This window comes from Rhipicephalus microplus, chromosome 9 (genome assembly GCF_043290135.1).
Source record: "Rhipicephalus microplus isolate Deutch F79 chromosome 9, USDA_Rmic, whole genome shotgun sequence".
Lineage (NCBI taxonomy): Eukaryota > Metazoa > Arthropoda > Arachnida > Ixodida > Ixodidae > Rhipicephalus > Rhipicephalus microplus.
The window spans coordinates 28935007-28961200 of NC_134708.1; the positions used below are offsets into that span (position 1 = coordinate 28935007).

At 45.3% G+C, this 26194-nt stretch overlaps 1 protein-coding gene across 1 annotated transcript; it reads left to right on the top strand.

The window, feature by feature from the left end:
• Positions 1–8287: 8287 nt before the first annotated feature.
• Positions 8288–25948, top strand: LOC142772218 (uncharacterized). The gene is made up of 2 exons (XM_075874416.1): positions 8288–8903; positions 25557–25948. The coding sequence occupies exons 1-2, from the start codon at positions 8288–8290 to the stop codon at positions 25946–25948; spliced, it is 1008 nt and encodes a 335-aa protein (XP_075730531.1).
• Positions 25949–26194: the final 246 nt, after the last annotated feature.

A 26194-nucleotide genomic window follows, 5' to 3' on the forward strand; every position in this document is an offset into this window, starting at 1 on the left:
ACCCAGAAGAATGGAGTGTAGTCCTGAATTGCCGACAACGCTCACCTCGACAACAGTCAAAAGAAACTGAAGGAACGCAGTCAAGTAAAGCGGCGTCAGCTGCCGAAACGCCAGCACGCAAAACGGAATCACCGCCCAGCGTTTCCTCAAAGCTCGACAACACAGCTGTGGCGCGTCCTCGCTTAAAACGACTGCCACGGTTGCCAGTCGATGACTTCAAGATTGTCTTTCGTCCGAGTGCGGGCGTAGATCTGGCCCAATACAACGACGTAGAGTTACGAGCGGCTGTAGTCGCCAAAAGCGGACTGCACTCTGTGGTTGCCGACGAAGATCTTGTGTGCACCAATCTGGCCAAAAATATTTTCACCTTGTCCACATCTTGCGCCGACCGAGTTGCCAACTATGCAAAAATACGAGAACTCACGTTACGTGGTAAGAAACTGGGATTTCACGCGTACATAGCTCCCCCAGACGGGGCACGGCCAGGGATCATCTACCGCGCTTGGAATGGTGAATCACCTCAGGACTTGCTTCAAGAATTACGTCGGGCGAATCCCCTTCTACCAATAGTCCAAGCAAGGGACATGGGGCGTACCTCACGCTCAGTGCTCATTCACTTCATGGCTGAGGAGCTTCCTCCGTCAATCAAAATGTTTGGCATCCTCTACGGCGTTTTCAACTTTCGACCGAAGGTGGAAGCGTGCCTAAACTGCAGACAAGTCGGCCACCGACGAGAGGCATGTCCTTTGCCAAATCGCCTCACTTGCTCAAGCGGCAGACAGAAACACCCGGAGGACTATTCCTGCACCCCGCAGTGCGTCATCTGTGGGGACGCTCACAAGACGGGTGACAGGGCATGCAATCAACGCTTTCAGCGTGGCTTAAGCCGTCTCTCTCGGCCACGACAAAGGCCGCAACAAGAGCACCAGCAGGAGCAGCCCGAGTTCCAGCTCGAGAAGGAGTCTTTTCCAAGCATTGACGATAGAAATCGTAGCAGCAGAAGCAAGAGTCCTGGACGAAACCGTAGCAGCAGAAGCAGGAGTCCTGGAAGAAACCGTGGCAGCAAAGGCAAAAGCCCTGGACGAAGTGCATCACAAAGCCGCGACTTCAGCACCAAACCCGAAAAGGTGAGCTGGGCAAAGCAAGCCTCCTGCTCCTGTTGTATGCTCTCTGACGCTAAACAAAATTTTAAAACTCAGGAGACTATCGAACGTCTAATGCGAGAGAATAAAGAGTTAAAGCAACAGTTGGCTCTGGTGCTGGAACGTTTAAGTACACTTACTGCTGCCCCACCCGCGTCTTATCCACCCCTATCTATCTCCCCCCCGGTCATAGAGCCTGATATGGCAGCAAAATCAGGGACCGATATTATAGATTCCTCTCCACAGCCAGCAAAAAAGAAAAGGACAGAGCAACCCGAGTCATCGGAGGACGATTTTAAAAGCACCAGTCAAAAAATTCGGAAAGAACACCGCGAACTCAAACAAAGGGTTGATTTAGGCTTTACGCAAATTGCTGAACGCTTCAATAAGATAGAGAGTATTCTAGACGTGTTAGTTGCTCGGCTCAGATCTCTCCCACAATCTCAACCCTCTCCAGCGCCTTCGCAGCCATAACCCCCTCCCGCACCGTTGCCTCATCTTCACCCTCTTCACTCTGCATATGGCAATGGAATTGCCGTGGATTAAGAAACAAGAGAGACAACCCTATTGGAAAAATTGCCATGGTGAATACTGGAAAACATGGTGGGCGTAGTGGAAATAATAGTGGGCATGGTGGAAATAATAGTGGGCATGGTGGAAATTATGATGGCTATGGTGGGACGTAGTGGAAAATTTGGTGGTTATGCCGGGATATACTGGGTGGTATGGTGTACAGATGATGGGTAAAGTGGAAATGATGGTGGAAAGCAGAGGCTAGATAGTGGGCAATAATGGGACACTCTGCCCACCATTGCGATAATGCTGGGAAGCCCTTAGCATATGGTGGGTGGTGCTTATTATGGTGGGCTACATGGTGTACCAAGCTGAGAAACTCTTCCCACCATTGCGATAATGCTGGGAAGCACTAAGCAGATGATGGGTGCTGCTTGTTATGGTGGGCCATATGGTGTACCAAGCTGAGAAGCAGTAAGCAGATGATGGGTGGGCTTATAATGGCGGGCAAATTATATAGTGTACCAAGCTGGGATCTGTACACTACATGTTCTACCATCATGATTTCCACCAAAGGTTAGGCCTACTGACCGAGCCCGTACATTTGTGTTATCCGTGCTTCCGGGTTTCAGAATACACGATTACGACGATTAAGTATGACAATACAGTGCAGCCATATAGCATCAAATAACCTAAATGAAGCATTTTTCATTGTGTATGGTGTTCGCTCAAGAAGGAACAAACATCGGTGTGACGCGATTAAAGCACTCCTAGAGAACGTAATTAAGTGTCTTCTCACCGACAGCCGCCGGTCGCACTCGCCGGCACTTCTCTAGCTTTTGTACGAGAACTCGGACGTGGCAATTCGTGTGCTTGGTGAACCATTATGATAGCGTAATGTTTCCGGTACACTGAATTCGTTTTGGCCAAGCCGTTAAGTAGTTGTTGCTTTAGCGAAAGAGCTACAGCATTGCGCTGGCGCGACTCTACATTGCGCGAAAAGCATCCCAATACTCAATCGAATAAATTAGGCGGGCGTATCTATGAAATGAGCCTTGAAGCGTCATAAAGCGTGAGCAGATGTCGCCCTTTAGAACGAGCGCGAAACGGATATTAAACTTGGCAGACCCCGCCGGTAAACTGTTGCTGCTCCCCAGTCCACTTGGTTTTTTATTCCTTGAAGTTGTGAATTGTAAAAAAAATAGCACTAGTGCCAATAACATAGTGGCAATCGTTACAGGCCGCAGTTGCTTGTGTTTAATAAATGTGCAATTTTTAGTAGCAGGTGTAGATCTTGTCTATGTTGTGTACACGATAAACATAACTTAAGTTGAACCTTAAGTTTGTATGCCAACTAAGTATTTAACACGCAAACGCCGTCATGTTGGTGTGGTACAGTGGTTAGCGTCTTCGAATGGGAATCCGCAGGTTGCACGTTCGATCCTCCGTGGCGCCCTGTTTTTTTTTTTTTACGAGACGGGTGTTTTTTTATACCATTTTTATAGAATTCTTTTTTATTTTTTGTGGCAGCTCGTCACGGTGATTCTGACGTCATTTCGCGCTCAAGTGTTGCCGGCACTGCAGCACCCACCATACCCACCATGCGCCATGGTGGGTGTTTCCCACCATTCACCCACTACATTAATCCACTATAATGGTGGGTGGTGGTTTCCACCATGCCCACCATTCGTTTTTTTCCGATAGGGAACCTCTCACTTTATATTCAGCGGTCTCCGCAATGGCAACCGCCGACTTGTTATCGCTGTTTCCCTTCTCCTGCACTTCGAGCTACTGACGTTTGAGACTTACCACACGACGTTCGAGACTCTGTACATCGTTATAGGACATTTCGTGCTCATTGACCAACTGATGTAGGCCACCGGCAACATATGAGCATGGAACTTTTCCCGCATTTCGATCAACCGAAGTTCCAGAGAGGCAACATCGGCGCTGGACGTTTCCTGCACTTCGAGCAACTGATGTTCGATATTGGCCACTTTTTCCGTCAATGCTCTCTCAAAGCAGCAGAACTCGGCCTTCCTCAGCGTCAGATCCTGCGTGTTTTTATCAACATCAGACGCCTCGGAGGCAGCTTCGGAATCAGCTGCATGGAGATGGCTGGTGCAGCCACGGTAGTGATTCACTGCATCGTCGGGGATCGTCGACACTTAGAACACTTTACCTTTCCGCCACCGCAGCGAGTCAGGTGATCGGAAAGTTCGTACAGAGTGACTGAGAAGCCACACACTTCGGATCGTGCCGAGCAAAGGATGCCGTGTTTCTCGATCTCGACGGTCATCTGGTGAACGTCGGAGAACTTCTTCCCGTCGAACGGTCAGCGGCAGTCGTCTCCCCGCGGTAGCTGATCCCTGCAGCTCACACACAAGACGTGGCAACAGGGCAGTAGCCACGTGTGGCAGGGCAGCAGGCCGCAGACGCCGCAGAGGCGAGTGGTCGGTACCGGTTCGGCGAAGGCGACGCATCTCGAGGAACTCGCCGAAGCGGGTCAGCGTGTACTTCCAGCCGTTCGCGAGCGCGCTTTGAAAGGCCGTCATTTTTTCGAGTACTGAACGCGAAATCAAGGGAAGCTTTCACTCTGACCTGTAGATAGTTCGGCGAGTAAAAGGAGGGCTTGAACCGACACGAACGGCACAGAAGCTGACAGGGCTGACTGCGTGTTGTTCGCTAGTTCACTCACTGCCAGGCACTGCGCCGTGCTCCTGACCGGGTTGCAGAAATTAGGTGCCTTTTCTCATCCTCTCACCACTACCACCACCACCACTCACTGCTGAATGGTGGTGGTGGTCACTGGTTAGAAGAAGGTACCTAATTTCTGCAGCCCTTGCGGGAGCGCGGCTCGGCGCCATAAGGAGAAAATAGAGAAGGGAATTGGGACAAAAGAGTTTTCAGAAGAGCGAGAAGAGGACCTTGCAGGGAAAAGGCGACAAGAAAGGAGAACTTTAGGCAAATCTACTGCAGCGCTCCGACAGGGTGGGCGGATAGGGGGGGGGGTGATTATTAAATGAGTTAGAAGATAAAAGTGAGCCCCGTAACTGTCTGCATCATAGTGCGACACCTCAACAGTGGCTCACCAGGGATGGAGGTAAGGAAAGAATAAATGTATATATGAAGGATTAGAGGGATAGAGATAGAGCAGAGAGAGAGAGACCCACATACAGAAATAAGAACATAGGAAGGATGGACACGGTCGCAGGAGTCCGAGGACGGGGCACCACTCAGCGATAGCTTTGTCGGCGTCATGAGATGGTGTAGGGCGAGCCAGTCGGCCAGAGCTGCGCTGTCGTCGGAGATCGCGGGGGCACGAACGGTCGGCACAAAATCCAGCGAGTGACACACAGGCTCGACTTTTTTTTTGGGGGGGGGGGGGAGGAGGGCTTTGGTTCACGTGGTTTAGGAGCGTGTAACTTGAAAGCCAGCTGATGCTGCGCCCAGCTGTGGTGCATTATTATAATATTAATTATTATTGTTACCTTTTTGTGTGGCAGATTGTCACGGGGCGTCCAGACACTCCTGGCTGCGCCATCGGTCTGGGGTGTTTGGACACCACCATCCCCCCTGCCCCCACCCCAACGAGAAGAAAATTTTGCACGTGTTTACATACACGCACACAGAAAAACGCTTGCGCAAGAAAGCCGAAAGGGTTGCTCGCGAGACGAGATTGTGGTTACGCCCCGCCCCTTTATAATTATTCCTTAGACTGGGGTTTGATTCTTCTATTGCTTAGGCGAAGAAACTTTTTTTACACATTTCTCGTAAAAGTACACGAGATTAAGAGATGTGTTTGTTAGCCATTGCTGCAGAGATGCTATGTGCAACTTGCCTGTAATCAGTCTGCTTTATTGGTTTCTGATCTCGAGGCGTCCCAAGAATTCGTCATTCTGGGTTCGCAGAAGCAGTGGAATGGCCTTTCTCAGTTCCCCGACGGCGAGTGCCGAACGGAGTGTTGCTTCGGCGCTTCTTTGACATTCCAAAAACTCCTCTGCTAATGCAGGAGCCAAGTTTTGTACTCGGTAGGCCTTACATGACCGCGTTTGTGGCTTTTAAGCGGTAGAGAATAAAGTCTGTGTTGGAACATTCTCTGTTTGAAAGATCAGAGGTGGCTGGCCTCGTTGGGTGCTGTTTGGCGCAAACATGGAGCGCTTGCGACCCTGTCCCTCTATAGCGGAACGCTCTGCGAGCTATCGCAGCGGAAATAACCCCTACCAGTTAGAGCTGGACTCGCAAGCCATGGTTCACGTGGAGTCGCGACCAGGGCGGGTTTCAGGCCAATGGTAATGAGGCGAGTTCTTTGCTTGACACCGTTTATTACTGCCAAAGCGCCAGCAGTACGCATTAGTGGACCAGTTTCGAATGACAACGTGAAAAACAATAAATATAAAGCACACCGGAGAGAGTGATGTTTGCTTGCACTCACCTCTCGTGTTGTGGCAGCTTGGGCTAGTTGGTATGACATGATAGTTATAGCACGAGAACAGAACGACGACAAATAGACAAGAAGGACGCGACCGTGTCCTTTGTGTCCTTCTTGTCTCTTTGTCGTCGTGATCGTCATGTCACCTCTCGTGCTTTGCACGACCCTTGCCACGAGACGCTGAGTCGCACACAAAAGACCGCTGACTCGTGACGGCTTGTGGATGACTCTGTCAGGGTCCCGAAGTACCAGGTTGTCGGACGCCCATTTCTTGGCGTCGGACGGAAGACTCCAAATAATAATAAATAAGTAAATAACTAAAAAGGGATAAGGAGGGATACATGTTATTCTGGTTTCTAAACAGGAAGCAGGGCGCGAAGAGAGCTACACGTTGCCCTCTCCCACGTGACCCGTCTCGCCGTTGTGCATGCACACGTGTCGTGAAGCCGAGGTGCGCCCGATTGAAATGATTAGACGCGCTTGGAATCCCGCAATCCCCCGCCCTTTCTTACAATTTCCCTCTCTGGGTTATGACATTTTTTTATTTCGAGTCGCGACTTCGCTGTTCTTGGATTATCGGCAGGCGAAGCAGCAAAGGAGGCGCCGACCCTTCTTCGGCGCGTCTCACTGAAAGTACTTTCGTGAAAGAATGCCGCAGCACAGGTAAAACCTCCAGCCAGCAGAGTGCCGTAGCAGAACTTCGAAGTGTGTCAGCTTTGGCTAGTTGGTATGACATGACGACAGTTATAGCGCGAGAACAGAACGACGACACGGAGACAAGAATGACCGACGAAGCGCTCGTGTCCTTCGTGTCTCTGTGTCGTCGTTCTGTTCTCACGCTATAACTGTCGTCGCAGCAGAATTCTGCGAGTGGTTCAACCACCAAGACCACCCGGACGACGCGGGGATTCTAGAAAAAGAAAGTAAGCCTAGCCGGCGACTCCTCCTCGAATCCTGGCACAATCATCAGACAGCGGGTAACATGCCAACCGCTCCACGAGGATATTGCCCTCCCTCTATCTACTGCCAGCGTTTGCAACGAGCCTCTCTGGCCTTTTCACCCCTGAGGAATAAGCCAGACCTCGTGTCCTTCGTGCCCTTCTTGTCTCTTTGTTGTCGTTCTGTTCTCACGCTATAACTATAGTCACGGCTTCGGAACGTCGGGTTTTTTCTAATGCAATATTGGTTGGAATTTTATCATTTCAGTTTCTATCCCAACCAGGCAAAATTCTGCCGAAGGTTCACCCTTGAATATGTGCCTTACAAACAAAAATGTCGTTAAGCGCCAGTTATCATGCGGCTGGATGTAGTTTCCACGTGACTTCACATACAGGCTCTCATTTCTAAGTACGTCATGAAGGTAGCCACCTGGTGGCTAGAGTCGTGTTAGTGCAGGGAAGGACACCACACGGCCCTTCGGCTCCCGCCCTCATCTACGCTCACGCCGTTTTCTTCTGTTCGCCAGGCGAGCGTGAGCACAAAGAAACGCGAGGGTGCCCCAGCCCAAATCAGTTATGCGTTTTGCTGGCCGAATTCCTTGAACAGCAACTGACGTGTGAGGTCGAGGTACGCAGGTGCGGATGGTGGATGCTGGTTGTGGGAAACGTGACGCTCTGCTCTTAGGAAGAACCGAGCTAGTGTCTCGGCGGCAGCGTATTGTAACGATATGCACCCGCATAGCCCCCTTTTTCTTTACATTTCCTTTGCCTGCGAAGGGTGTGGTGGGTGACACGAGTCGCGGAAAAGTTCCCGATAACTTCTGCATACACTCAATGGAAAGGTCACGGCAGGTCGGGTGGCTGGAGTCAGAGCGGAGGAAAGATTTTGTGCGCGTGTTCCGAAGAGCTTAAAATTGAAGATAGCAGAGAGAATGCGTGACACCCCCCCCCTTTTTTTCCCTCTCTCCCGCGAAAAATGTTGCCATCCTGGGTCTGTATGAGTAAGTCTTTTTTTCTTTCTTCACCGAACCACCACCACCACCACCACCACCACTCTTGTGCACGCCGTGTTTGGCACTGCGCCGTGCTCCCGACCGGGTCGCAGAAGTTAGGTGCCTTTTCTCATCTTCTATCCACTACCACCGCCCACACGCGGCGAGCAGTTCACACTCTGCATTGGCTCGCTACTTTCGCGCCAACTTGCGTCGCTCGCTCAGCGTTTGACTCTTCGGCGCTCGGTCATCCGTCGTCTCGTGTCAACCATGTCGGCCGGCTGGGAGTACACGCTGACCGACTTCGGCGACTTCCTCGAGATGCGGCGGGTGGCGTTCGCCGAGCCGATGCCGGCCACTCGCCTATGCGGTGTCTGCGGCCTGCTGCCTTCCCGAACTTCGCAGCTGCCGTGCGGCCACGTTTTCTGCGAGAGCTGCTACTCGCAAGTGCCGCAAGGAAAGGACCGCTGCTGTCTGTTCGACGGGAAGAAGTTCACCGACTCCAACGTTCACTCAGTGAGCGTCGAGCTGTGCGAGCTCGAACAACGCCGCATCGTGTGTGCAGCCGGCTCCCGGGTGTGCGGCTTCTCCGGCAAACTGTCCGAGCTCGCCGATCACCTGACTCGGTGCGGCAGCGGGGAGACCAAGTGTGGAAAGTGCCAGCGAACCGTTTTCCGCAGTATCGCGGTGGATCACTACCGCGCATGCGCCGGGCCGTTGCGTGCGCCGAAAGCCGAAGTCGACGCCAAGGGAATCGGAGGTGCTCCCAATATGGTGGACGTCGATAGAAGCACGCGGGAGCTGATGCTGTGCAAGTGTGCCGACCTGAAAGCCATGTTCAGCTGCTTCACCAACGCTTTGGCCGAGAAGGTGGCCAATCTCGAACGTCAGTTGCTCGGTAAAACTTGCGTTGGGTCTAGTTGGTACATAGCACAAAAAGGAAGTTAACTTCTTTGGCGCAAACAATACGGAAAAAGGAAAAATGAAGGCGAGGAAAGAAACAGATTGACGCCAAACTAACAACTACTTTATTCTTCACACAGCAACGCATATATATGCCGAAACCACATACATTGCATGCGCACGCACAGCTTCGTATCGTATACGTAAAAACGAAAAATTCCTAAACCTTAACACATCACACCACACACCTGAATGTACACGCGTGTTGTCATATTACACTTGTAGAACACGATATCTTAACCAAGATGTGTACGCAAAAATTCATATTCGATGGCATGCAAAGAAACGGAAGTATCACTGATACAGTCAGCTCCGCTTTTCTTAATATGATAAGCCTCCAAAGCAAGTCTTGCATCTTCATTCCTGCTCCTGCCCAGAATCATCGTATCATGAAACCGTGGCGAACATCCAATGCAGGATTGCAAGTGAGCAACAAGATGTGCCCCTTTGTCTACCTTGTTAACTATTTTTTGCGCATGTTCCCTAAGACGCTCGTTTATGCAACGTCCCGTTTGCCCGATGTAGATCCTGCCACATACTAGAGGTATGCCATATACCACACAGGTGATGCAAGAAATAAAGCAGACACCGTGTTTTATTTTGCACCCAGTTTTGCTACTACCGCAGGTGCGGGAGCACAACTTCAAGAGTTTGTTGGGCGCAGAGAACACCAAGGAGACCCCATGCCTGTTAGCAACTCTCTTGAGTTGATGTGTGACCTTATGTAAATAAGGTATCACAACAGGCCTGAACGTATCACGTTCACATGTCGCCTTCTTTCTTGTTTTCCTTTTCTGAAGCAGGGCTTCAGCTACGGCTGTAAGGAGCGTCATAGGGTAACCTGCAGCCAAAATACGGCGTACCTGATTTTCAAAACTCTCCTGCATTTTATGAGCGCACGACTTTCTGAGAGCTGAATCTATGCAGGTTGAGACTATTCCTCTTTTAACCACTTTCGAGTGGGCCGACTTAAAATGTAACAGCTCCTTCTGTACACGGGGACTGTAAGCCCAACACACATGCCGGTAACATACCTCTAGACTAAGGTCAAGAGCTTGTAAGACATTTTCCTGGGGCAGCTCATGCGTGAAAGTGAGCCTTTGTCCGTGTTGCTTAAAAGCATTTAAAACATCAGTCACCGTATCACTGTAGTCAGAGCCAATATTTAAAAACACAATAAAATCATCTACATATCTAAAAACTCTTAACACCTTAAAAACTTTAAAAACATTTTGTAGAGACCTATCGACATGGGCTAAAAAAATGTTGACAAGTACAGGAGCAACACAGGATCCGATGCAAATGCCATCACGCTGAATAAAATGCTGGTCATTAAAAACTATAAATGTGACCTTAAGATAGAATTCCAACAAACTCATAAAATTCGCCACGTTCAACCCGACCTCGTTCTGAAACGAGATAGCACCGTTTTCTTCAATGCATTCATGCACAGATAACAATAACCCTTGCTGCGGTACAGAGTAAAATAAATCCTGGACATCAACCGAGAAAACATAGCCCACTTTTTCGTTCCCACTACAAAATTTTACTATATCTTCAGAATTCTTAGTGCGGAACGGGTCGTTGACACTTAGCCACCCCAGCTTTTTCTGCAAAAATTGGCTTACGTTGTGTTGCCAACACCCAGACTCACTAATAATGGTTCTAAAAGGCGTTTCAGGCTTGTGCGTTTTAGCTGTGAAAAACACATTTAAACAATTGGCTTTACTTCTCTGAATACTTCTCGCAAGCGGCGCGAGCGCCAACTTGTTACAAAATTCCACGAATCTTGATTTTACGCGAATTTCGCTTTTCTTAACCGCTACAAAATTTTTTGTCACTGCTTGTAACGCTTTTTCATTAAAAGCCCCCCTTTCTACTACAACAAAACCACCTTCCTTGTCTCCCTGCAAAAGACATAGGTTATTATTCCTTAAGTAGGACAACGTATGTTTAACACTGAAATCCATGCGTTTTGCTCCTTGCTTGGACACAGCTTTATCTAGGCACTCCACCCCTTCAAGTAGGCATCGATCGCGCACTACTTGCTGTGCCTTTGAAGCCACATTTCTATTGAAAGCCACCAATTCATGCGCAGGAATACTGGAAGGCATGCAAAACTTGGGCCCTTTGGACAACAAACGAGAAACATTTTCAGGCAGGCTAACATTACCTATTACTTTGACGTTAATTTTGGACCTAGGACTGTCCTTCTTTGCTGCAATGCACAAAACCTTTAAAAGGCATTTCCACCTAGCTTCAATGAGCTGGCCCGCAAGCCGAATCAAAGATCGGTACTTTTTAAGAGCCAGCCAGTAGGGAACACTGGAAAGGCACATATTCCAAAGCCAGTCCCGGAAGAAACGAACTTGTCGCCACATCTCTGACCGTAGAAGTTTACACAGTCTCTTGGTGTGAGCCCACGAGGGACATATGGGCCCAAACAAAGCACTCACATCTGCCGGAATCAATCCTTTGCGCAGGGAAAAACCATACACTCTTGCTCTGCAGGTTGCATGAATGATGTGGTCGAGCAATGCATTGACGTCCGCGGAAGAATATGGTGGAGACACACAAAAAGAAGGACCCACTGTACTAGAAAGGAACTTCAGTAAAACTTGCGTTGGGTCTAGTTGGTACATAGCACAAAAAGGAAGTTAACTTCTTTGGCGCAAACAATACGGAAAAAGGAAAAATGAAGGCGAGGAAAGAAACAGATTGACGCCAAACTAACAACTACTTTATTCTTCACACAGCAACGCATATATATGCCGAAACCACATACATTGCATGCGCACGCACAGCTTCGTATCGTATACGTAAAAACGAAAAATTCCTAAACCTTAACACATCACACCACACACCTGAATGTACACGCGTGTTGTCATATTACACTTGTAGAACACGATATCTTAACCAAGATGTGTACGCAAAAATTCATATTCGATGGCATGCAAAGAAACGGAAGTATCACTGATACAGTCAGCTCCGCTTTTCTTAATATGATAAGCCTCCAAAGCAAGTCTTGCATCTTCATTCCTGCTCCTGCCCAGAATCATCGTATCATGAAACCGTGGCGAACATCCAATGCAGGATTGCAAGTGAGCAACAAGATGTGCCCCTTTGTCTACCTTGTTAACTATTTTTTGCGCATGTTCCCTAAGACGCTCGTTTATGCAACGTCCCGTTTGCCCGATGTAGATCCTGCCACATACTAGAGGTATGCCATATACCACACAGGTGATGCAAGAAATAAAGCAGACACCGTGTTTTATTTTGCACCCAGTTTTGCTACTACCGCAGGTGCGGGAGCACAACTTCAAGAGTTTGTTGGGCGCAGAGAACACCAAGGAGACCCCATGCCTGTTAGCAACTCTCTTGAGTTGATGTGTGACCTTATGTAAATAAGGTATCACAACAGGCCTGAACGTATCACGTTCACATGTCGCCTTCTTTCTTGTTTTCCTTTTCTGAAGCAGGGCTTCAGCTACGGCTGTAAGGAGCGTCATAGGGTAACCTGCAGCCAAAATACGGCGTACCTGATTTTCAAAACTCTCCTGCATTTTATGAGCGCACGACTTTCTGAGAGCTGAATCTATGCAGGTTGAGACTATTCCTCTTTTAACCACTTTCGAGTGGGCCGACTTAAAATGTAACAGCTCCTTCTGTACACGGGGACTGTAAGCCCAACACACATGCCGGTAACATACCTCTAGACTAAGGTCAAGAGCTTGTAAGACATTTTCCTGGGGCAGCTCATGCGTGAAAGTGAGCCCTTGTCCGTGTTGCTTAAAAGCATTTAAAACATCAGTCACCGTATCACTGTAGTCAGAGCCAATATTTAAAAACACAATAAAATCATCTACATATCTAAAAACTCTTAACACCTTAAAAACTTTAAAAACATTTTGTAGAGACCTATCGACATGGGCTAAAAAAATGTTGACAAGTACAGGAGCAACACAGGATCCGATGCAAATGCCATCACGCTGAATAAAATGCTGGTCATTAAAAACTATAAATGTGACCTTAAGATAGAATTCCAACAAACTCATAAAATTCGCCACGTTCAACCCGACCTCGTTCTGAAACGAGATAGCACCGTTTTCTTCAATGCATTCATGCACAGATAACAATAACCCTTGCTGCGGTACAGAGTAAAATAAATCCTGGACATCAACCGAGAAAACATAGCCCACTTTTTCGTTCCCACTACAAAATTTTACTATATCTTCAGAATTCTTAGTGCGGAACGGGTCGTTGACACTTAGCCACCCCAGCTTTTTCTGCAAAAATTGGCTTACGTTGTGTTGCCAACACCCAGACTCACTAATAATGGTTCTAAAAGGCGTTTCAGGCTTGTGCGTTTTAGCTGTGAAAAACACATTCAAACAATTGGCTTTACTTCTCTGAATACTTCTCGCAAGCGGCGCGAGCGCCAACTTGTTACAAAATTCCACGAATCTTGATTTTACGCGAATTTCGCTTTTCTTAACCGCTACAAAATTTTTTGTCACTGCTTGTAACGCTTTTTCATTAAAAGCCCCCCTTTCTACTACAACAAAACCACCTTCCTTGTCTCCCTGCAAAAGACATAGGTTATTATTCCTTAAGTAGGACAACGTATGTTTAACACTGAAATCCATGCGTTTTGCTCCTTGCTTGGACACAGCTTTATCTAGGCACTCCACCCCTTCAAGTAGGCATCGATCGCGCACTACTTGCTGTGCCTTTGAAGCCACATTTCTATTGAAAGCCACCAATTCATGCGCAGGAATACTGGAAGGCATGCAAAACTTGGGCCCTTTGGACAACAAACGAGAAACATTTTCAGGCAGGCTAACATTACCTATTACTTTGACGTTAATTTTGGACCTAGGACTGTCCTTCTTTGCTGCAATGCACAAAACCTTTAAAAGGCATTTCCACCTAGCTTCAATGAGCTGGCCCGCAAGCCGAATCAAAGATCGGTACTTTTTAAGAGCCAGCCAGTAGGGAACACTGGAAAGGCACATATTCCAAAGCCAGTCCCGGAAGAAACGAACTTGTCGCCACATCTCTGACCGTAGAAGTTTACACAGTCTCTTGGTGTGAGCCCACGAGGGACATATGGGCCCAAACAAAGCACTCACATCTGCCGGAATCAATCCTTTGCGCAGGGAAAAACCATACACTCTTGCTCTGCAGGTTGCATGAATGATGTGGTCGAGCAATGCATTGACGTCCGCGGAAGAATATGGTGGAGACACACAAAAAGAAGGACCCACTGTACTAGAAAGGAACTTCAGTAAAACTTGCGTTGGGTCTAGTTGGTACATAGCACAAAAAGGAAGTTAACTTCTTTGGCGCAAACAATACGGAAAAAGGAAAAATGAAGGCGAGGAAAGAAACAGATTGACGCCAAACTAACAACTACTTTATTCTTCACACAGCAACGCATATATATGCCGAAACCACATACATTGCATGCGCACGCACAGCTTCGTATCGTATACGTAAAAACGAAAAATTCCTAAACCTTAACACATCACACCACACACCTGAATGTACACGCGTGTTGTCATATTACACTTGTAGAACACGATATCTTAACCAAGATGTGTACGCAAAAATTCATATTCGATGGCATGCAAAGAAACGGAAGTATCACTGATACAGTCAGCTCCGCTTTTCTTAATATGATAAGCCTCCAAAGCAAGTCTTGCATCTTCATTCCTGCTCCTGCCCAGAATCATCGTATCATGAAACCGTGGCGAACATCCAATGCAGGATTGCAAGTGAGCAACAAGATGTGCCCCTTTGTCTACCTTGTTAACTATTTTTTGCGCATGTTCCCTAAGACGCTCGTTTATGCAACGTCCCGTTTGCCCGATGTAGATCCTGCCACATACTAGAGGTATGCCATATACCACACAGGTGATGCAAGAAATAAAGCAGACACCGTGTTTTATTTTGCACCCAGTTTTGCTACTACCGCAGGTGCGGGAGCACAACTTCAAGAGTTTGTTGGGCGCAGAGAACACCAAGGAGACCCCATGCCTGTTAGCAACTCTCTTGAGTTGATGTGTGACCTTATGTAAATAAGGTATCACAACAGGCCTGAACGTATCACGTTCACATGTCGCCTTCTTTCTTGTTTTCCTTTTCTGAAGCAGGGCTTCAGCTACGGCTGTAAGGAGCGTCATAGGGTAACCTGCAGCCAAAATACGGCGTACCTGATTTTCAAAACTCTCCTGCATTTTATGAGCGCACGACTTTCTGAGAGCTGAATCTATGCAGGTTGAGACTATTCCTCTTTTAACCACTTTCGAGTGGGCCGACTTAAAATGTAACAGCTCCTTCTGTACACGGGGACTGTAAGCCCAACACACATGCCGGTAACATACCTCTAGACTAAGGTCAAGAGCTTGTAAGACATTTTCCTGGGGCAGCTCATGCGTGAAAGTGAGCCCTTGTCCGTGTTGCTTAAAAGCATTTAAAACATCAGTCACCGTATCACTGTAGTCAGAGCCAATATTTAAAAACACAATAAAATCATCTACATATCTAAAAACTCTTAACACCTTAAAAACTTTAAAAACATTTTGTAGAGACCTATCGACATGGGCTAAAAAAATGTTGACAAGTACAGGAGCAACACAGGATCCGATGCAAATGCCATCACGCTGAATAAAATGCTGGTCATTAAAAACTATAAATGTGACCTTAAGATAGAATTCCAACAAACTCATAAAATTCGCCACGTTCAACCCGACCTCGTTCTGAAACGAGATAGCACCGTTTTCTTTATGTTTGAACCAGCTTCATTAACCTTTCGTTCATAATATTGTTTTTTAGCATTTTTCAGTTGTAATGTAAGGGTGTTGCAAAGTCTTTTGTAACGTGCAATCAGGTTTGTATTAAAAGGTTTTCGTTTTGTTTTTCTATAAAGGTTCTCTTTGGCTCTTAGCTGCTTCAATAACTTTTCAGTAATCCAAGGGTTCTGAGGACTGGCGTAAACTTTTTTACATTTATAAACCTGAGTATGGCGCTGAATATAGGACAATAATATGGATGAAAATTCTGTGTAGGCCATTTGTGGATCATCTAAGCATATTAGTGAGGACCAGTCAGTGGACATAACATCGTGAATGAACGACTCCCTGTCTAGAAGTTGCCTAATGAAAAATATGCTAGTTGGCGTAGCGTGGCTGTTGAAGCGCACGAAAATCGGGTAATGGTCACTGATGTCGACCTTAAGAACCCCTGCATCCGGTGCTACAGATAAGTTAGAGAGTGCATGATCGATCAGGGTACTTCCGTTATTGATGCAGCGCGTGGGAATGGATATTAAACATTCGTAGCCAAAACTCTGGTAAACACCGGAGTAGTTCAAAGAACTAGGAGAAGAAAGGTCAAGCAAATTAATATTAAAGTCACCCATGATCACTACATTTGCGTGATTGAGAGCCAATGTGTGCATTACGTTTTGGAGGGCTTCACAGAAATTTTTCACTGATGAAGATGGGGATCGATAAATGCACCCAAAGATGAAGCTCTTGTTGTCAAGTTTAAGAAAATCGTAGTTAAGTTGAACCCAAACACTTTCGCAATCAATGACATCTAACTCTATGTCGTATCGTCGATTATAGTGTACGTTCGACTTGATATAAACAGCAACGCCACCATGATTGTTGTTTGCTCTATGCGAATATTCAGATTTATACGAAGGAAGATCAAATAGATTTTTGTCGTCATCGTTAAGCCAGGTTTCAGAGATACCGATAAGTGAAAAAGGGTTGTCAAGAGCGGATAAAAGAAGTTGTATATCGTCGAAATGCTTCCGGATGCTTCTTGCATTAATATGAATTGCTGAGTGGAACGTAGGCGAAAGAAACCTGTTAAGATTGTCTGTAGAAAAATAAGCAGCCATAGGTGAATCGACCTAAGTGACACAAAGGAGTAAATCAGAATTTATAGTGAATTTCTAACAGATTTTGGATAGGTCGGCTTCACAAGTGATGCGGAGCACCTTACTCTCTGTAGTCCGTCTGGCCTTTATCTGACAGTTGTCTGTCCACAAGAACTTCCAGTTGTTGGACTTCTTTAGAACTAGTGCCTGAGAAAATAGCGCCTTATTTTCGGGGGTGAGATGATCGTTAATGTAGATTGGTTTGTTGGTGACTCCAGATAATACAATATCATTCAGGTGCAGTTTGGCCTTCCGAGCCTTGCTTAGGAATTCTGATTTCTTCGTACGAGAGTTGAAGCGGGCTAGCAAATTCTTTGCTAGCCCGCAAATTCTTAGCAAATTCTTTGCTAGGTTAATGAAGCTGGTTCAAACATAAAGAAAAAGTGGGAAATTGTCAACTCTTTTTTGAACAGGAAGGGCTGTCTCTCTAGCATCACCACCATTAATTATAAAAATGTTAAGTATGATAGCCCGTTAGAGATTGCTGAAGCTTTCAGTGACTACTTCTTTAACACTGACGTCATCCCTGATGCTGATTATCAACTTCCCCTTTCTCGTCTGCCACAATCATTCTTCTTATTTCCCACCACATGTCAGGAAGTACATGATGTCATTCGAAACCTGAACACAACAAGTGCTGGCCCTGATGGTATTTCCCCAACAAACGTAAAAATAATTGCACATGCTGTTTCTGATATTTTATCATCCATAATTAACTTAGCTTTCAAAACTGGTATTTTCCCTGTAGAATTGAAAAGTGGCAAAGTTGTTCCTGTGCTTAAAAAAGGGGACCGTACACAAATATTTAATTATCGACCCATTTGCATCATACCTTTCTTTAGCAAAGTATTCGAAAAATTGCTCGAAAATCGCCTGTCCAAATACCTCCATAAATTTCAGGTTCTTTCACTTTCGCAATTTGGTTTTCGTCAAGACTATTCTACTGAACTCGCTCTGTTATCTTTAACCGAAAAGCTAAAGAGAGCAATAGATAAGGGCTTATATGCAGGTTCTGTTTTCATTGATTTTACCAAAGCTTTCGACACTATCAACCACTACATTCTTTTCTTGAAGCTTGAAGCCATTGGCGTAACTGGTCCTGCACTAATGTTAATAAAAAATTACCTACTCAATAGAAGTCAAGTTGTAAGTCTGTCAGGTTTTCAATCTACACCGAAGGTAACAAATATTGGAGTCCCTCAAGGTTCCATCCTCGGCCCACTTCTCTTCATAATCTATATCAATGACCTACCAACTTCGCTTACCACTTCAGAGTCCTTACTTTACGCAGATGACACAACAATTATTAACACTGATAAATGCCTCCGATCTCTGACACTGAAATTAAATAATGATCTTTCAAGCTTGACTGCTTGGTGTTTCCATAATAAGCTACAAATCAATCCCACCAAAACTAAGTTCGTTGTTTTTCACTCTCACCAACGTGAACATAATCATATCCCGCCAATATTTATAAATCAATTTGCAATTGAAGCTGATGAGGAGGCCACTTTCTTGGGTATACAACTTGACCGCAACTTGAAATTTCTCTCGCACATTGCTCTCCTACGACGAAAAATGGCTTACGGCATACGTGTTCTGCTTAAAGCCCGTGATATATTTTCCCAACCTACATTACTTTCATTGTACTACGCTTTCATTCATTCTCACCTTAATTACTGTATCACATCCTGGGGTAATACTTACAGTAGTCATCTTGTTTTCCTCCAAACTATGCAAAATCAATCTATTAGAATACTTACCCATAGTCACCATCGCTGTAATGCTATAGCACTCCTACAAGCCAACAACATCCTCACGGTCTGTGATACTTTCAAATACAAACTAGGAATATTACTGTACAAGCAAATCAACAATCTGCTTCCTGTGTCCATTATCCCTCCATCTAATCTAGTGAATACTAACCTGACAAGATTTGCCCACAATCGGAATTTAATCTTACCAAGGGTTCAGAATAATTATGGGAAACAAACAATTTACTTCAATGGAATCCATTTCTGGAATAATATACCTCCTGCAATCAAAACATCGCAATCCATTGGCAAATTCAAAAAAGAACTGAAGACGTTCCTCTCATCACATTCATGATCCGGGTAGCTTTCGTCACTTCCGTTAATCTCCTTCCTATTCATACCATCTCAGAACATAGGTGTAAACATCGTTTTATCACCATTCATTGCTGAAACAGATGTGACATTGATCTTCTGTTCATTATGTATTCCAATGTTTTTCTTTTTTTTTAACTGAATTGTCCTGAAAGATGTATTGACGTGCCTAACTACCTTATTTTTTTATCTTGACCTCATTGGGAATTTTTTGTAAAATTTTAGAGGCACTGCTTTACCTTTCTTTATTATGTTGACTGATTTTGCAATTTTTTTTACATATAGGAGAATTGATTTATTCTTATTTTGTATGTTGTCTGCTTCTGGCTTTTTTTTTTTTTTTTTTTTTGCGTTCACTTGGTATTTTTAAATTTATCCTTCTTTCAGCTTGGATTGTATTTTTTTGCTTCTTTTTTTACTGCTGTTTGCTATTTCAATATATTTTTTTTCTATATTCATTACTGTAGGAGGTCCCGATTCAGTCTTTGACTATGGGACCTCCTTCTGTATACTAATAATTTGTAATGCTCCTGATGTCATAATAAAATCATTTCTGACTCTGACTCTGACTCTGACTCTTCAATGCATTCATGCACAGATAACAATAACCCTTGCTGCGGTACAGAGTAAAATAAATCCTGGACATCAACCGAGAAAACATAGCCCACTTTTTCGTTCCCACTACAAAATTTTACTATATCTTCAGAATTCTTAGTGCGGAACGGGTCGTTGACACTTAGCCACCCCAGCTTTTTCTGCAAAAATTGGCTTACGTTGTGTTGCCAACACCCAGACTCACTAATAATGGTTCTAAAAGGCGTTTCAGGCTTGTGCGTTTTAGCTGTGAAAAACACATTTAAACAATTGGCTTTACTTCTCTGAATACTTCTCGCAAGCGGCGCGAGCGCCAACTTGTTACAAAATTCCACGAATCTTGATTTTACGCGAATTTCGCTTTTCTTAACCGCTACAAAATTTTTTGTCACTGCTTGTAACGCTTTTTCATTAAAAGCCCCCCTTTCTACTACAACAAAACCACCTTCCTTGTCTCCCTGCAAAAGACATAGGTTATTATTCCTTAAGTAGGACAACGTATGTTTAACACTGAAATCCATGCGTTTTGCTCCTTGCTTGGACACAGCTTTATCTAGGCACTCCACCCCTTCAAGTAGGCATCGATCGCGCACTACTTGCTGTGCCTTTGAAGCCACATTTCTATTGAAAGCCACCAATTCATGCGCAGGAATACTGGAAGGCATGCAAAACTTGGGCCCTTTGGACAACAAACGAGAAACATTTTCAGGCAGGCTAACATTACCTATTACTTTGACGTTAATTTTGGACCTAGGACTGTCCTTCTTTGCCGCAATGCACAAAACCTTTAAAAGGCATTTCCACCTAGCTTCAATGAGCTGGCCCGCAAGCCGAATCAAAGATCGGTACTTTTTAAGAGCCAGCCAGTAGGGAACACTGGAAAGGCACATATTCCAAAGTCGTTTGTTGTCCAAAGGGCCCAAGTTTTGCATGCCTTCCAGTATTCCTGCGCATGAATTGGTGGCTTTCAATAGAAATGTGGCTTCAAAGGCACAGCAAGTAGTGCGCGATCGATGCCTACTTGAAGGGGTGGAGTGCCTAGATAAAGCTGTGTCCAAGCAAGGAGCAAAACGCATGGATTTCAGTGTTAAACATACGTTGTCCTACTTAAGGAATAATAACCTATGTCTTTTGCAGGGAGACAAGGAAGGTGGTTTTGTTGTAGTAGAAAGGGGGGCTTTTAATGAAAAAGCGTTACAAGCAGTGACAAAAAATTTTGTAGCGGTTAAGAAAAGCGAAATTCGCGTAAAATCAAGATTCGTGGAATTTTGTAACAAGTTGGCGCTCGCGCCGCTTGCGAGAAGTATTCAGAGAAGTAAAGCCAATTGTTTAAACGTGTTTTTCACAGCTAAAACGCACAAGCCTGAAACGCCTTTTAGAACCATTATTAGTGAGTCTGGGTGTTGGCAACACAACGTAAGCCAATTTTTGCAGAAAAAGCTGGGGTGGCTAAGTGTCAACGACCCGTTCCGCACTAAGAATTCTGAAGATATAGTAAAATTTTGTAGTGGGAACGAAAAAGTGGGCTATGTTTTCTCGGTTGATGTCCAGGATTTATTTTACTCTGTACCGCAGCAAGGGTTATTGTTATCTGTGCATGAATGCATTGAAGAAAACGGTGCTATCTCGTTTCAGAACGAGGTCGGGTTGAACGTGGCGAATTTTATGAGTTTGTTGGAATTCTATCTTAAGGTCACATTTATAGTTTTTAATGACCAGCATTTTATTCAGCGTGATGGCATTTGCATCGGATCCTGTGTTGCTCCTGTACTTGTCAACATTTTTTTAGCCCATGTCGATAGGTCTCTACAAAATGTTTTTAAAGTTTTTAAGGTGTTAAGAGTTTTTAGATATGTAGATGATTTTATTGTGTTTTTAAATATTGGCTCTGACTACAGTGATACGGTGACTGATGTTTTAAATGCTTTTAAGCAACACGGACAAGGGCTCACTTTCACGCATGAGCTGCCCCAGGAAAATGTCTTACAAGCTCTTGACCTTAGTCTAGAGGTATGTTACCGGCATGTGTGTTGGGCTTACAGTCCCCGTGTACAGAAGGAGCTGTTACATTTTAAGTCGGCCCACTCGAAAGTGGTTAAAAGAGGAATAGTCTCAACCTGCATAGATTCAGCTCTCAGAAAGTCGTGCGCTCATAAAATGCAGGAGAGTTTTGAAAATCAGGTACGCCGTATTTTGGCTGCAGGTTACCCTATGACGCTCCTTACAGCCGTAGCTGAAGCCCTGCTTCAGAAAAGGAAAACAAGAAAGAAGGCGACATGTGAACGTGATACGTTCAGGCCTGTTGTGATACCTTATTTACATAAGGTCACACATCAACTCAAGAGAGTTGCTAACAGGCATGGGGTCTCCTTGGTGTTCTCTGCGCCCAACAAACTCTTGAAGTTGTGCTCCCGCACCTGCGGTAGTAGCAAAACTGGGTGCAAAATAAAACACGGTGTCTGCTTTATTTCTTGCATCACCTGTGTGGTATATGGCATACCTCTAGTATGTGGCAGGATCTACATCGGGCAAACGGGACGTTGCATAAACGAGCGTCTTAGGGAACATGCGCAAAAAATAGTTAACAAGGTAGACAAAGGGGCACATCTTGTTGCTCACTTGCAATCCTGCATTGGATGTTCGCCACGGTTTCATGATACGATGATTCTGGGCAGGAGCAGGAATGAAGATGCAAGACTTGCTTTGGAGGCTTATCATATTAAGAAAAGCGGAGCTGACTGTATCAGTGATACTTCCGTTTCTTTGCATGCCATCGAATATGAATTTTTGCGTACACATCTTGGTTAAGATATCGTGTTCTACAAGTGTAATATGACAACACGCGTGTACATTCAGGTGTGTGGTGTGATGTGTTAAGGTTTAGGAATTTTTCGTTTTTACGTATACGATACGAAGCTGTGCGTGCGCATGCAATGTATGTGGTTTCGGCATATATATGCGTTGCTGTGTGAAGAATAAAGTAGTTGTTAGTTTGGCGTCAATCTGTTTCTTTCCTCGCCTTCATTTTTCCTTTTTCCGTATTGTTTGCGCCAAAGAAGTTAACTTCCTTTTTGTGCTATGTACCAACTAGACCCAACGCAAGTTTTACTGAAGTTCCTTTCTAGTACAGTGGGTCCTTCTTTTTGTGTGTCTCCACCATATTCTTCCGCGGACGTCAATGCATTGCTCGACCACATCATTCATGCAACCTGCAGAGCAAGAGTGTATGGTTTTTCCCTGCGCAAAGGATTGATTCCGGCAGATGTGAGTGCTTTGTTTGGGCCCATATGTCCCTCGTGGGCTCACACCAAGAGACTGTGTAAACTTCTACGGTCAGAGATGTGGCGACAAGTTCGTTTCTTCCGGGACTGGCTTTGGAATATGTGCCTTTCCAGTGTTCCCTACTGGCTGGCTCTTAAAAAGTACCGATCTTTGATTCGGCTTGCGGGCCAGCTCATTGAAGCTAGGTGGAAATGCCTTTTAAAGGTTTTGTGCATTGCAGCAAAGAAGGACAGTCCTAGGTCCAAAATTAACGTCAAAGTAATAGGTAATGTTAGCCTGCCTGAAAATGTTTCTCGTTTGTTGTCCAAAGGGCCCAAGTTTTGCATGCCTTCCAGTATTCCTGCGCATGAATTGGTGGCTTTCAATAGAAATGTGGCTTCAAAGGCACAGCAAGTAGTGCGCGATCGATGCCTACTTGAAGGGGTGGAGTGCCTAGATAAAGCTGTGTCCAAGCAAGGAGCAAAACGCATGGATTTCAGTGTTAAACATACGTTGTCCTACTTAAGGAATAATAACCTATGTCTTTTGCAGGGAGACAAGGAAGGTGGTTTTGTTGTAGTAGAAAGGGGGGCTTTTAATGAAAAAGCGTTACAAGCAGTGACAAAAAATTTTGTAGCGGTTAAGAAAAGCGAAATTCGCGTAAAATCAAGATTCGTGGAATTTTGTAACAAGTTGGCGCTCGCGCCGCTTGCGAGAAGTATTCAGAGAAGTAAAGCCAATTGTTTGAATGTGTTTTTCACAGCTAAAACGCACAAGCCTGAAACGCCTTTTAGAACCATTATTAGTGAGTCTGGGTGTTGGCAACACAACGTAAGCCAATTTTTGCAGAAAAAGCTGGGGTGGCTAAGTGTCAACGACCCGTTCCGCACTAAGAATTCTGAAGATATAGTAAAATTTTGTAGTGGGAACGAAAAAGTGGGCTATGTTTTCTCGGTTGATGTCCAGGATTTATTTTACTCTGTACCGCAGCAAGGGTTATTGTTATCTGTGCATGAATGCATTGAAGAAAACGGTGCTATCTCGTTTCAGAACGAGGTCGGGTTGAACGTGGCGAATTTTATGAGTTTGTTGGAATTCTATCTTAAGGTCACATTTATAGTTTTTAATGACCAGCATTTTATTCAGCGTGATGGCATTTGCATCGGATCCTGTGTTGCTCCTGTACTTGTCAACATTTTTTTAGCCCATGTCGATAGGTCTCTACAAAATGTTTTTAAAGTTTTTAAGGTGTTAAGAGTTTTTAGATATGTAGATGATTTTATTGTGTTTTTAAATATTGGCTCTGACTACAGTGATACGGTGACTGATGTTTTAAATGCTTTTAAGCAACACGGACAAGGGCTCACTTTCACGCATGAGCTGCCCCAGGAAAATGTCTTACAAGCTCTTGACCTTAGTCTAGAGGTATGTTACCGGCATGTGTGTTGGGCTTACAGTCCCCGTGTACAGAAGGAGCTGTTACATTTTAAGTCGGCCCACTCGAAAGTGGTTAAAAGAGGAATAGTCTCAACCTGCATAGATTCAGCTCTCAGAAAGTCGTGCGCTCATAAAATGCAGGAGAGTTTTGAAAATCAGGTACGCCGTATTTTGGCTGCAGGTTACCCTATGACGCTCCTTACAGCCGTAGCTGAAGCCCTGCTTCAGAAAAGGAAAACAAGAAAGAAGGCGACATGTGAACGTGATACGTTCAGGCCTGTTGTGATACCTTATTTACATAAGGTCACACATCAACTCAAGAGAGTTGCTAACAGGCATGGGGTCTCCTTGGTGTTCTCTGCGCCCAACAAACTCTTGAAGTTGTGCTCCCGCACCTGCGGTAGTAGCAAAACTGGGTGCAAAATAAAACACGGTGTCTGCTTTATTTCTTGCATCACCTGTGTGGTATATGGCATACCTCTAGTATGTGGCAGGATCTACATCGGGCAAACGGGACGTTGCATAAACGAGCGTCTTAGGGAACATGCGCAAAAAATAGTTAACAAGGTAGACAAAGGGGCACATCTTGTTGCTCACTTGCAATCCTGCATTGGATGTTCGCCACGGTTTCATGATACGATGATTCTGGGCAGGAGCAGGAATGAAGATGCAAGACTTGCTTTGGAGGCTTATCATATTAAGAAAAGCGGAGCTGACTGTATCAGTGATACTTCCGTTTCTTTGCATGCCATCGAATATGAATTTTTGCGTACACATCTTGGTTAAGATATCGTGTTCTACAAGTGTAATATGACAACACGCGTGTACATTCAGGTGTGTGGTGTGATGTGTTAAGGTTTAGGAATTTTTCGTTTTTACGTATACGATACGAAGCTGTGCGTGCGCATGCAATGTATGTGGTTTCGGCATATATATGCGTTGCTGTGTGAAGAATAAAGTAGTTGTTAGTTTGGCGTCAATCTGTTTCTTTCCTCGCCTTCATTTTTCCTTTTTCCGTATTGTTTGCGCCAAAGAAGTTAACTTCCTTTTTGTGGGTCAGTTGCTCGATGTGCAGAAAAAGTACGACGATATGCAGGCGTGTGTCGCTGATGCTGCACGAAGGCTGCGGTAATCCAGGGGGCCCGCCGCGCAGCGTCCAGAGCTGGTGTTTTGATCACCACCTGCAAATTCGCCGACATTTGCACAGGTCTCGACTATCTCAACGAGGACCAAGAGGAACTCACGAAATTGTCCGACACGCATTCGCAAGGTGGTTACACTTTCGAGATCGAATGCGAGTTCAGTAAGGAGGAAAACAACGTGTATGTTGCTTTTATACTCTTCTTGTGCGACGGCGAACGGGACAGTTGCGTGGAGTGGCCTTTCAAAAAGAGGGTGACCTTAATCGTCGTGCATCCCAGGAATCACTCAAAGGACATCCGCTTGCAGTTACACATGGATCGCCACGATGCGGTGAAGAAGCCTAGTGCAGGTACTTGGAACATGGGCTGTTTTACGGACGACATAGACTGGAAGGATATTGCACTGCATGGGTACGTCGACAGAAACGCGCTCTATCTCAACGTCGAGCTTGAGTGAGAAAACGCGTATCGTTACTAGTTGCATAGGTTGCAGCCGCCGTGATAGCTCAGTGGTTAGAGCATCGAACGCGTTATTCGAAGTTGCAGAGGTTGATTCGAGAACTAAGTGTTTCGCAAGTACGTATTTGCAGGACAAGAATGGCGTCGTCCAACTTATCACACGTTTGAGCGTAACCTATCACTTTGTGTTTTCAAACTTAGCGCGCTGTTTCTCGTTCTGATATGAATAAAACGTTGATTTTGG

Coding starts and splice junctions, on each gene's coding strand:
- LOC142772218 (XM_075874416.1), top strand. CDS start 8,288: ATGTCGGCCGGCTGGGAGTACACGCTGACCGACTTCGGCGACTTCCTC. Junction 8,904..25,556: donor GAAGGTGGCCAATCTCGAAC/GTCAGTTGCTCG, acceptor ACATTTGCACAG/GTCTCGACTATCTCAACGAG.